The sequence below is a fragment of the Eretmochelys imbricata genome, chromosome 16 (assembly GCF_965152235.1).
Source record: "Eretmochelys imbricata isolate rEreImb1 chromosome 16, rEreImb1.hap1, whole genome shotgun sequence".
Lineage (NCBI taxonomy): Eukaryota > Metazoa > Chordata > Testudines > Cheloniidae > Eretmochelys > Eretmochelys imbricata.
In genome coordinates this window covers 2,812,896-2,826,428 of record NC_135587.1, presented here as the reverse complement: position 1 = coordinate 2,826,428, position 13,533 = coordinate 2,812,896, and the positions used below count along the sequence as shown (strand labels likewise).

General features: G+C 48.2%; 1 protein-coding gene across 6 annotated transcripts in view; it reads right to left on the bottom strand.

The window, feature by feature from the left end:
* Window positions 1–13,533, bottom strand: part of PNPLA7 (patatin like domain 7, lysophospholipase) — a 428,589-nt gene that overhangs the window by 40,208 nt on the left and 374,848 nt on the right. For all 6 annotated transcript variants that reach the window (XM_077836180.1, XM_077836185.1, XM_077836179.1 and 3 more), the window contains 3 exons: window positions 13,015–13,131; window positions 1,693–1,841; window positions 163–315 (listed from right to left, as the gene is read on the bottom strand). In XM_077836180.1, the coding sequence (XP_077692306.1) occupies window positions 163–315; window positions 1,693–1,841; window positions 13,015–13,131 (419 nt within the window). The remainder of the gene's footprint in view (window positions 1–162; window positions 316–1,692; window positions 1,842–13,014; window positions 13,132–13,533) is intronic.

The following is a 13,533-nucleotide window of genomic DNA, read 5'->3' as shown; positions in this document are numbered from 1 at the left end:
CTAAGAAGTAAGAAATCGAACACTTGAGAACAGCTTCCTCAAGAAAGAGAGCCTAGAACTTGCCCCTAGCACTAGGTTTGTATTGCTGCGGTGTTCACAGGACTCTGTTGCTGCACAGAAGTAGCTACATCGGAGCCCCCTACACCCTCCAGATTCACTTACACAGATTTCATCAAACTTCCCAAAGTCAAGGGTGCCATATCTGTCGATGGGCGGCCGAATGTACTCGCAATATTCACTGTTCTTGACCATCTCCAGCTGCCGCACGCAGCACACATACGCAAGCCGGGTCTGGATCTCTGCCATGTTCAGCACCTGCCAATCAGCCCCAGACAGCCATTAAATGCATTGCAAGACTTTCATTAGCACAACTTGCCCTGAACTGGCAACGGTAAAAGGGAGAAATGCACTCCAGTGACTCAGGGGTATCTGCAGAGGTTGTCACATCCCACATCCCTCAGCCTCCCAGGAGCACACTGCTGACCGCCAGCCAATCTGTCATCAATGGCAGAGACTCAGCTTCGATCTAACAAATGATGTTTCTGCAGTTCAAGCCAAACTTAGTCGTTAATTCTAGGAAATACTGGTACCTAGAAGGAGATATATAGGGTGATGTAGGAGGGGTGCTAAGCTCTCTCAGGGTGGGGATGAGTAACAAGCCAGCTTGATTTTCTAGTGCCAGACACCGCTTTAGGTAAGAGCTGGGTTTGATTCGCTGTCATAGCCTCTCGTTCCTTGGGACAGAGAACAGCCCAGTGTGCTATGGAAGCAGCATGTTCAACCCCACCCTGCATCACTCACAACAGACACCCACTGGAGGAGTCCAGTAGTACTGAGCTCTTTAGCAGTCCTCAGACCAGGCCTTTTTAAGGAGGGGACTGCTAAAGAGAGAGACCCTAAGGATTACAGCAGGGACACAGGGAACCAGAAGGAAAATGGAGGAAATGAAACGTTAATCCGGTCTGATCTGACTTCACCCAGGAAGGAAATCCTTAGCTCATGCAGCCTGTCATGAAAACAAACATCTAAGAATTTATTATTACTGCCCAATGCAAAAATCCCTATATTCAGCTGCTAAGAAACACAGAGAAGTGGACAAAGCTCCACTCACTTTCACTTGGAAAGCAGCCAAATCCTAACTGCATCAAGATTAATTGTGCCAAATTCACTCCAATTGGAGAGGGGCTCTTTCAGCTCTATCAATCCATGTCAACTGCTCTTGTCTATATTCAAGGAGCATTTTGGGAGAAGAGGTATTCATTTTTGTTCTGTGCTTGTACAGCACCTAGCACAATGAGGTCCTGGTCCATTTCCAGGGTTCCTAGGTGCCACCATAATACAAATATGGAATAATAATAATCTTGTAATTCTGTAGTCCCCCACTCAGCACCCAGCAGAATTTGCTCTTGTGTGGAGAGCTGGAGTTGGACTCCTTAGAGGAAAAAGTGATTGGCTATATGAGTGCCACTCCTAGTTCCTCCCCAGATTCGAACAACTGAATTCTCCCATAACATTGTATTTTCTTTTATGCTGGGACCTTGCCCAGCTTTCCCACACCTCAAATGTCATCTTGCAACACAAGATGCAGGTGACAGAGCAATCGATTCCCAGTCTTGTTTCTCGGATACACAGTGGGACAGTTCCCTTCTGCTTACTGAAAATCACTGTGATTTTAACATAAGCTTACGGTACCTTCACTTTTTCAACAAGGGGATTCCATCTCTTCCACAGCAGCCACCAGCCAGACAGAGTGTCGCCATAGTTGGTGAGGTCCATCTCATCCCGGCTGCCCACATCAATTGCTATCACCACTTTTGCCCCTATGGACCTTGCAACATCCGCTATTGGGAACAAAGCCACATCATCATTACCCATCACTCCTCTCTTCTACAGCACTTACCTGTCTGGAGCTGGCCACTGGAAGCAGGGAAATGTATTTCCAAGGATCAGGACAGACCACACAAGCACAGCATGGGACAATACAACAGGATTCCTTTTCATACAGCTTCCAGCACAGACATTCATGAATGCTTTGCAGGGAGAATGACTTACCTCAGAATAATGCTATACTAACTATACTCGTCATAGTGATGTATGGTACCTGGGTATAACTATCTCTTATAATCCCTAGTTATTCTAACAATTTTCTTTCAGAAACCAACACAAATGTTGATAATTAAAAGAAAGGCCTGTGGGATCATCCTCATCATGGCAAATACCAAAGGGACATGTCCTCCTTGCAGATCAAGCACCAGCCAGAATAATCTCTGGCTAGGTCCTTAAAGTGGCCTGGCTGTATATTCAGATTGGATCCGTCATGGGCAGTATTATTGCACCACCAAAGCTTCTTGCACCCACATGATCACTGGCTGCATAGTTGTCTTCCTTGATATACGGATGAAGCAGCAGAAATGCAAGAGGATACAGAAGAGGTCGAGGCAGAATGACCAACTGAGGAGAGAAACCGATATCGGTCAGACGTTGGGAGAATATCAGTCCATGAAGAGCTTTGAAAGAAAGAAGGAAAATTTTGCATGAATTTAGAAATGGACAGATTAGTGATGGTGATGGGATGGAGGGACATTTCCCACTTCCTGAGGGGACAGAGTGGTCTGGCCATGACATTCAGGACCCTGACAGTTTAAAGAGTAGGAATTTAGAAAGATGCTGAAGGAGGGACTCGGGGTGCTGGGCAACTCACAGGAAAGAGAAATGCAGGGAGGAGAAAAAGTTCAAGATCCAGGATAACTATGTATAGTAATTCCATGCTTGAATAAAAGACACTATAGGTGTGCGTGCTCGCCACGTGCACCAGTGTCGGAAGCTTTTCCCATAGGGGAGCACCCCCCGCGACCCCTGGAGTGGCGCCGCCATGGTGCGGTACAAGGGGCAATGTGCGCTCCCCCCGCCCTCAGTTCCTTCTTGCCAGACAACTCAGACAGAGGGGAAGGAGGGCGGGATGCGGAATAGACATGAGCAACACATCTCGAAGAACACCAGTTACGGGAAAGGTAACTGTCGTTTCTTCTTCGAGTGAGTGCTCATGTATATTCCACAGTAGGCGATTCCAAGCTATAGCTGTTGGAGGTGGGTAGGAGTTCACAGACTTTCAGGACGGAGCACAGCTCTGCCGAACCCGGCATCCTCCCTGGTTTGGGAGACGATTGCATAATGCAAGGTGAACATGTGAACTGAAGACCACGTGGCGGCCCTACAAATGTCCTGAATGGGGACATGGGCCAAAAAGGCAGCTGACGAGGCCTGAGCCCTAGTCGAGTGCGCCCTCACAATTGACAGTGGGGGATTTCCGCCAGGTCATAGCAGATATGGATGCATGAGGTGATCCAGTTTGAGAGCCACTGAGTGGAGATCGGCTGACCTTTCATGCGCTCGGCCAAGGCGATGAACAGCTCTGATATATTCCATCATGTGCCAACAATGACCCATCCACTCCCAGTCTCTATTCAAGCATAAGTTAATGGTGTCCAGTTTGCAAATTAATTAAGCAGTCTCTCCTTGGAGTCTGTTTTTGAAGTTTTTTTGTTGAAGAATTGCCACTTTTAGGTCTGTAATCGAGTGACCAAAGAGATTGAAGTGTTCTCTGACTGGTTTTTGAATGTTATAATTCTGGACGTCTGATTTGCGTCCACTTATTCTTTTATGCAGAGACTGTCCAGTTTGGCCAATGTACCTGGCAGAGGGCATTGCTGGCACATGATGACATACATCACATTGGTAGATGTGCAGGTGAACGAGCCTCTGATAATGTGGCTGATGTGACTAGGCCCTATGATGGTGTCCCCTGAATAGATATGTGGACACAGTTGGCAAGGGGCTTTGTTGCAAGGATAGGTTCCTGGGTTAGTGGTTCTGTTGTGTGATATGTGGTTGCTGATGAGTATTTGCTTCAGGTTGGGGGGCTGTCTGTAAGCAAGGACTGGCCTGTCTCCCAAGATCTGGGAGAGTGATGGGTCGTCCTTCAGGATAGGTTGTAGATCCTTCATGATGCGTTGGAGAGGTTTTAGTTAGGGGCTGAAGGTGATGGCTAGTGGTGTTCTGTTATTTTCTTTGTTTGGCCTGTCCTGTAGTAGGTGACTTCTGGGTACACTTCTGGCTTTGTCAATCTGTTTCTTCACTTCGGCAGGTGGGTATTGTAGTTGTAAGAACGCTTGATAGAGATCTTGTAGGTGTTTGTCTCTGTCTGAGGGGTTGGAGCAAATGCGGTTGTATTGTAGAGCTTGGCTGTAGACAATGGATCATGTGGTGTGGTCTGGATGAAAGCTGGAGGCATGTAGGTAGGAATAATGGTCAGTAGGTTTCCGGTATAGGGTGGTGTTTATGTGACCATTGCTTATTAGCACTGTAGTGTCCAGGAAGTGGATCTCTTGTGTGGACTGGACCAGGCTGAGGTTGATGGTGGGATGGAAATTGTTGAAATCATGGTGGAATTCCTCAAGGGCTTCTTTTCCATGGGTCCAGATGATGAAGATGTCATCAATTTAGTGCAAGTAGAGTTGGGGCATTAGGAGACGAGAGCTGAGGAAGCGTTGTTCTAAGTCAGCCATAAAAATGTTGGCATACGGTGGGGCCACGCGGGTACCCATAGCAGTGCCGCTGACTTGAAGATATACATTGTCCCCAAATGTGGAATAGTTATGGGTAAGGACAAAGTCACAAAGTTCAGCCACCAGGTTGGCCGTGACATTATCGGGGATAGTGTTCCTGACGGCTTGTAGTCCATCTTTGTGTGGAATGTTGGTGTACAGGGCTTCTACATCCACAGTGGCTAGGATGGTGTTTTCAGGAAGATCACTGATGGATTGTAGTTTCCTCAGGAAGTCAGTGGTGTCTCGAAGATAGCTGGGAGTGCTGGTAGCATAGGGCCTGAGGAGGGAGTCTACATAGCCGGACAATCCTGCTGTCAGGGTGCCAATGCCTGAGATGATGGGGCATCCCGGATTTCCAGGTTTATGGATCTTGGGTAGCAGATAGAATACCCCAGGTCGGGGTTCCAGGGGTGAGTCTGTGTGGATTTGTTCTTGTGCTTTTTCAGGGAGTTTCTTGAGCAAATGCTGTAGTTTCTTTTGGGAACCCTCAGTGGGATCAGACGGTAATGGCTTGTAGAAAGTGGTTTTGGAGAGCTGCCGAGCAGCCTCTTGTTCATATTCCGACCTATTCATGATGACGACAGCACCTCCTTTGTCAGCCTTTTTCATTATGTCGTCAGAGTTGTTTCTGAGGCTGTGGATGGCATTGTGTTCTGCAGGGCTGAGGTTATGGGGCAAGTGATGTTGCTTTTCCACAATTTCAGCCCGTGCACGTCGGTGGAAGCATTCTATGTAGAAATCCAGTCTGTTGTTTTGACCTTCAGGAGGAGTTCACCCAGAATCCCTCTTTTTGTAGTCTTGGTAGGAAGGTCTCTGTGGGTTAGCATGTTAGCTATGGCTGTTGTCACTGAAAACCTTGTGATCATGTCGTTGAGCCCTTTCAGGGTCTCGAACCTGTCTGGTGGGAGAGAGGCTCTGGCCAACATGGCAGCCAGGACCGCCCTGATAAACTCTATGTGTTGCACCGGGACTAAGGTGGTCTTAGTGTTGTTTACCAACAGGCCCAGAGTGGCGCACGTGGACAGAAGGAGCACCACATGATATCGCACCTGCGACCGCGAGCTGCCCTTGACCAGCCAATCATCCAGATAGGGGAAGATCTGGACCCCACGGCGCCTGAGGTAGGCTGCCACCACTGACATACACTTTGTAAACACCCTGGGGGCAGTGAACAGGCCAAAAGGGAGGACTGTAAACTGGCAGTATTCACGCGCAACTGTGAAACGGAGGAAGCATCTGTGCCCCTCAAATATATGAATGTGGAAGTACGTGTCCTGCAGATCGAAGGCAGCGGACCAGTCCCCGGGATTCAGGGCGGGGATGATGGAGGCCAGGGAGACCATGCGGAATTTGAACTTTACCATGTACTGGTTCATGCCTCGCAGGTCCAGGATGGGCCTGAGCCCCCCTTTAGCCTGCAGGATAAGGAAATAGCGGGAGGAGCTCCCCTTGCCTTTGAGCTCCCCCGCTTCCACTTCTCCTAGGCCAAGGAGCCGCCCCACCTCCTGCTCGAGCAGAGCCTCGTGAGAGGGGTCCCCGAGGAGGGACGGGGGCAGAGGGTGGTTGGGCGGGGTGGAGGTAAACTGGAGGGTGTAACCCCGGGAGATGGTGTTGAGGACCTATTGGTCCGAGGTCAGCCACGACCATTCCAGAAGGAAAGCACACAACCGGTAGGACAAGAGAAGCTTTATTGTGGGTGGATCCCTGATGAGAACTGATAGGGCGCCCCTGGGCATCCCGTCAAAACCGCCATTTCCCTACCTGTTTGCCCATGGAGGACCAGGCTTGGGGGCAGGCTGAGCCTGCCTCTGTGGGTGCTTCTTATTGTCCCACTAATTTTTATAAGGGGGCTCATATTTAGAGTGGGTAGTCTGGGCGGGAGCCTGCTGCGACTTAAATTTAGGTTTAGCCGGAGCCGGAACATAGAGTCCCAGAGTCTGAAGTGTGATGTGAGAGTTTTTCAGGCCATGCAGTTTTATAACCATTTGTTAAACAGAGCTTTGCCATCAAATGGAAGGTCCTGCAGGGAGGTCTGCACCTCACTGGACAGCCCAGAGAACAGGAGCCACGACACCCTTCTCATGAACACCACGGAGGCCATGGACCGCACGGCCATGTCTGACCCATGCCTGCAGGGTAGCCCTGGCAGCCGCTGTACCCTCCTCCACCAGCGCTTTAAACTCCTTCCTGTCATGCTCCTGGAGGGAGTCCTTGAACTCATACCAGCCCAGGAGAGCCTGATGGTTCGCCAACCCAAAACTGGAAGCTCGAGGACGAATAGATTTTTCTCCCAAATGAATCGAGCCTCCTTGAATCCTTATTTTTTGGAGTAGGGGCTGGTTGGCCCTGCCATGCCCTGTGGTTGTCCGACTCGACCACCAGGGAGTTAGGAGCAGGGTGGGTGTATAGGTATTCATGCCCTCTGGTGGGCACAAAATACTTGCGTTCTGCTCTCTTAGAGACAGGGGCCAATGAGGCCGGGATTTCCCATAGGGCATTTGAAATTTTTGCCACCCCTTTGTGGAGAGGCAAGGCCACCCTGCCCGGTAGTGAGGCAGATAGGACGTTAAAAAGGACTCCTCCACCTCCTCTGCCTGAAAGTTGAGGTTTGATGCTACCCTTTTCAATAGCTCCTGGTAAGCTTTAAAGACAGAGGAAGGAGGGGCCGTAATCACCTCATCAGGGGAGGGTAAGGAGGAGGGCGTGGTACTTTGCGTGTCCACCAGCACCGGAAGATCCACCACCTGGTCACACTCCAGGCACAGCACCGAGGATGTATGTCTCACCGACTCCTTCCTCGGAGGTCAGGAGAGGGAGGCCGACGGCTGTTCTGAGGCTCCGGCCACTGAGCAAGCCCCCACTGGGGGCTGCGTCGGGGGCACGGTCCCAGTGGTACCATTGGACTGGCCACGGGGCCCGGTGCCATTGCACCTCCTGTGGCGGCGGCGGAGCAGGCAGTTTGGCCGGGCTGGCCTGATCCATCGATGGACAGCTACGAAGGGAGGCCGGGCTAACGTATGACCGGCCGCTGTCCCTGGACTGGGAAGACTGGCAGCACTGGGAGTGGTGCCAACCCCGAGACAGTGACTCCGACGTGGAGGAATGGTACAGCTGGTAGCAGCTGCTCCGCGATCGGCTCTGGCGGGTGGATCCACAACAGCGAATCGCCAGCGATCGATGCCCGGGGCTGCAGGAGCTGTGCCGTGGCAGGGTCCTGGAGTGAGACGATGAATGGGAATGGCGTTGACGTTCGTGCTGCGACCAGCTACGACAGCCCCTCCAAGAGGAGGGCCTTTGGCTATGTCTGCCTCGATCACCATAGAATCATAGAATATCAGGGTTGGAAGGGCCTCAGGAGGTCATCTAGTCCAACCCACTGCTCAAAGCAGGACCAATCCCCAATTAAATCATCCCAGCCAGGGCTTTGTCAAGCCTGACCTTAAAAACCTCAAAGGAAGGAGATTCCACCACCTCCCTAGGTAACCCATTCCCAGTGCTTCACCACCCTCCTAGTGAAAAAGTTTTTCCTAATATCCAACCTAAACCTCCCCCACTGCAACTTGAGATCATTACTCCTTGTTCTGTCATCAGCTACCACTGAGAACAGTCTAGAGCCATCCTCTTTGGAACCCCCTTTCAGGTAGTTGAAAGCAGCTATGAAATCCCCCCTCATTCTTCTCTTCTACAGACTAAATAATCCCAGTTCCCTCAGCCTCTCCTCAGAAGTCATGTGTTCAAGTCCTCTAATCATCTGTGTTGCCCTTCGCTGGATGCTTTCCAATTTTTCCATATCCTTCTTGTTGTGTGGGGCCCAAAACTGGACACAGTACTCCAGATGAGGCCCCACCAATGCCGAATAGAGGGGAACGATCACGTCCCTCTATCTGCTGGCAGTGCTCCTCGGTGGCGGAGTAGTGCCCGGAGTCTCTGTCAGATGGTACCCAGCCAGACAACCTGGTGGGAGTCGCTGGTGACCCACGTAGACTGTGCACGGAACGGTTGCTGAGCAGTGAACAGCATCAGGAATGTTCCCTCGACCGAGACCGGTACCAAGTTGGGGGTGACTGCAGAGACCCCAGCGGTGGCTTGCCTCTGGACCACGGGGCCAACACTGGTGGTGCTCCTGGTACCGGCATGGACATCATGTCCTGAGCTACCTGCAGGGCCTCTGGTGTGGAGGGCATCTGGAAGCCTGCTCTGAACAGGCTGGACTACTCCGCATGACTTGAGTCAGAGGCCTAGAGGCTGATGGGGATCGAGGACTGCCCAACATGGGTCTAGTCTCTGCCCCAGATTTACTCTGGTGCTGCGGTGGAGAAGGCCTCTTCTTAATCTTCTTGCCGTGCCCCGGGGATGGGGAGTGGTGCCGACTAGTAGATGGTGCTGTGGGGGGTCGCCACACACCAACACGGCAGTGCCCGATGCCGACTTGGAGCGGCGTGCCACAGTCGGGGTCAACGCTGACTCCATGAGGATAGCCCGGAGCCTAATGTCTCTTTCTCTCTTGGTCTGAGGCTTAAACAACTTGCAAATCTTGCAGCGATTGCTGAGATGTGTTTCAAACAGCGTAAACAGTCCACGTGTGGATCACTCTCTGGCATCAAGCTTCTACAACTGTTGCACGACTTAAAACCCGGGGTGCGGGGCACGCCCCAGCCCGGGCGCACTAGCTAAACTAAACTAAAAGCGTACTAACTACAGGTCACATACTCTGAACGAACAAGCATTCTGGGGACAAGCTGGAGCAAAGCTGGAGCAGAGCAGTTCCGAAACACCTTCACTGGCAGCAAGAAGAATCTGAGGATGGGGGGATCGCGTAGCGCCCCTTATACCGCCCCATGGAGGCGCCACTCCAGGGGTCGCTAGGGGCACTCCCCTATGGGTACTGCTAGGGGACAAACTTCCGATACCGGTGGACATGGCAAGCAAGCACACCTATAGTGGAATACACATGAGCAATCACTCGAAGAATAATAATATAGCAGTAGGAATATACTACCAACCACCTGACCAGGATGGTGATACTGACTGTGGAATGCTCAGGGAGATTAGAGAGGCTATTAAAATAATAATAATGGGGGATTTCAACTAACCCCATATTGAGGTGTCATTAGAGGAGGTTTTGAAACAAATTGATAAACTAAACAGTAATAAGTCATCAGGATCAGATGATATTCACCCAGGAGTTTTGAGGGAACTCAAATGTGAAATTGCAGAACTGCTAATTGTTGTGTGTAACCTATCATTTAAATCAGCTTCTGTACCAAATGACCTGAGGATAGCTAATGTGACACACATTTTTTAAAAAGACTCCAGAGGTGATCCTGGAAATCACAGGCTGGCAAGCCTAACTTCAGTACCAGGCAAATTGGTTGAAACTATAGTAAAGAACAGAATTGTCAGACACATAAATGAACAAGATTTTTGGGGAAGAGTCAACACGGTTTTTGTAAAGGGAAATAATCCCTCACCAATCCACTAGAATTCTTTGTGGGGGTCAACAAGCATGTGGACAAGGGGGATCCAGTTGATATAGTGTACTTAGGTTTTCAGAAAGCCTTTGACAAGGTCTCTTATCAAAGGCTCTTAAGCAAAGTAAGCTGTCATGGGATAAGAGTGAAGGTCCCCTCACGGATCAGTAACTGGTTAAACGATAGGAAACAAAGGGTAGGAATAAATCATCAGTTCTCAGAATGGAGAGAGGTAAACAGTGGTGTCCCCCAGGGGTCTGTACTGGGACCAACTATGCCATACAGATCACAAATGAGCTGGAAAAAGGAGTAAACAGTGAGGTGGCAAAATCTGCAGATGATACAAAACTACTCAAGAAAATTAAGTCCAAAGCAAACTGCAAAGAGTTACAAAGGGATCTTGCAAAACTGGGTGACTAGGCAATAAAATGGCAGATGAAATTCAGTGTTGATAGATGCAAAGTAATGCACATTGGAAAACATAATCCCAATTATACATATAAAATGATGGGGTCTAAATTAGCTGTTACCACTCAAGAAAGAGATCTTGGAGTCATTGTGGAAAGTTCTCTGAAAACATCCACTCAATGTACAGCGGCAGTCAAAAAAGTGAACAGAATGTTGAGAATCATTAGGAAAGGGATAGATAATAAAACAGAATATATCATATTGCCTCTATATTAATCCATGGTATGCCCACATCTTGAATATTGTGTGCAGATGTGGTCACCCCATCTCAAAAAAGATGTATTGGAATTGGAAAAGGCTCAGAAAAGGGCAACAAAAATTATTTGGCGTATGGAACTGCTGCCATATGAGGAGAGATTAATAAAACTGGTACTTTTCAACTTGGAAAAGAGATGGGGGGGAGGGATAGCTCAGTGGTTTGAGCACTGGCCTGCTAAACCCAGGGTTGTGAGCTCAATCCTTGAGGGGGCCATTTAGGGATCTGGGGAAGAAAAAAAATTGGGGATTGGTCCTTCTTTGAGCAGGGGGTTGGACTAGATGATCTCCTGACGTCCCTTCCAACCCTGATAGTCTATGACTAAGAGGGGATATGATAGAGGTTGATAAAATCATGACAGGTGTGGAAAAAGTAAATAAGGAAGTGTTATTTTCTCCTTCTCATAACACAAGAACCAGGGGTCACCAAATGAAATGAATAGGCAGCTGGTTTAAAACAAACAAAAGGAAGTATTTCTTCACACAAAATACAGTCAACCTGTGGATCTCTGCCAGAGGATGTTGTGAAGGCCAAGACTGTATCGGGGTTCAAAAAAGAACTAGATACGTTCATGGAGGATAGGTCCATCAATGGTTATTAGCTAAGATGGGCAGGGATGGTGTCCCTAGCCTGTTTGCCAGAAGCTGGGAATTAGTGACAGGGGATTATCACTTGATGATTACCTGTTCTGTTCATTCTCTCTGGGACACCTGGCATTGGCCACTGTCAGCAGACAGGATACTGGGCTAGATGGACCTTTGGTCTGACCCAGTTTGGCCATACTTATGTTCTTATAACTGAGATTCCCAGAATGGCTATGCACTGTGACAGCTACAACTCCGTAGGGTCCTGCTTTGAGCAGGGGGTTGGACTAGATGACCTCCTGAGGTCCCTTCCAACCCTGATATTCTGTGATTCTATGATTTAATTCAAACCAGAACAGAACTCTCACTAGGTTTATGTGACTGGACAATCCAGTCCATCATCCATTGTTGAACCAATCCTCAACATCATCTTCAGACACTGTGCAATCTTAGAATGTACAGATGGATAGCTGGGACAGGTGGAAAGATAGCTAGATTAGGAATTTATATTTGTAGAGAGAGGCCCAAGCTGCAAATGGCAGGTACAGTTTTCAAATTTGTGGGAGCATTTGTAGTTCTGCCCTTTAGGGAGATAAGGACCTTTTGCAAAATTTGAATCTGGGTTTGAATTTTTAACACCGCCCCCCTCTCCCGCCCTCCCAGATTGGGCTGCTCAGATTCCAGGCCTTTTACTCAGGCTGCTCTCTAATTATTTGCACACAGCTCATGGGAAATGTACTATGAAAACAAATTTTCAAAGCATTTAGATATTATGACAAAAACTCTGACCACCTCTATTCCATAAACATTTGACAACACAACTAAAAAAAAACACACACAGTTTAACATTCCTGGCTTCATTCAGCTGTCTAATGAGAAAAACATTTTAATAGGATGATTTTAGATTGATTTTCATTGATTTTAATGTTTCATTGAATTTAATAAAAAGAAAAGGAGTACTTGTGGCACCTTAGAGACTAACAAATTTATTTGAGCATAAGCTGTCGTGAGCTACAGCTCACTTCATCGGATGCATTCGATGAAGTGAGCTGTAGCTCACGAAAGCTTATGCTCAAATAAATTTGTTAGTCTCTAAGGTGCCACAAGTACTCCTTTTGTTTTTGTGAATACAGACTAACACAGCTGCTACTCTGAAACCATTGAATTTAATGTTATATGAATTCTCCAGTTAAGATAGACATTGCTTTGAATCTTAGACACTAAGAGCAGTTAATATTTCACCATTGTTGCATATTTAGAATCAGTTCATATTTATGCTCTGTTCTTCCAACAGATTCAAGGAAAGAGGTATATTTATAATTTTATTCCTTCACTCCTCCCCAACCCTTTTTTAAAAATACACACTAGAATATGTTCTAATAATTAGCCTGACATATTTTTGACACATGATTTGAAAGGAAACATTCCATCCCAAGAGGCCGTCTTGGAAAAGCCTGTATAACAACAAAGCAAAGGCCCTGTATCCAGAGGACAATGCAGCTCTGCTAGCCTCCAAGAGATCAGAATGGAGTTGTTCTGGAAGGTAATCACACTGACATATGCCTGTGCAGATGGAGTTTTACCATCTGTCTTCTTGGCGAATTGCAAACAACTATCCACAAACATACCTGGAAGATTGTTGATATAACCTCCATCCATCAAGAGATGCCCATCTTTTGGATCACAGAGAGGGGGCATGTACCCAGACAGTGACATGCTGGCACGGACATACCTCCAAAGGGAACCTACAGCAATAAGAGGGAAGACATCCATACTAACCCACTATGGCAGGACTGGGCGGGGGTGGTTTCATAGTCACTACATGCAATTTTGTGACAGATATTATCCCAACGGTTGGATTGCAGAATGTTATTAAAGCACCCGAATGACTCCCAAATCATAATACAGGCTAGGAAAAGGGTTACTCAGACTCCAACTCAGCAAAGCATTTAAGCTCATACTTAACTTTAACCATGATCTTAAGCACTTTCCTGTATTACAGCCTCCACCACCAACCATGAAAGAACAAGGTTTCTTCTGCAGACAAATGATGGGGAGGAATCACGAGCCTCAATTGTAGCTGAAGGCCATTAACCCCCAGGAAATGCCACATGTGGCAGAATCATTACCATTCGTAGGAGCTGAAC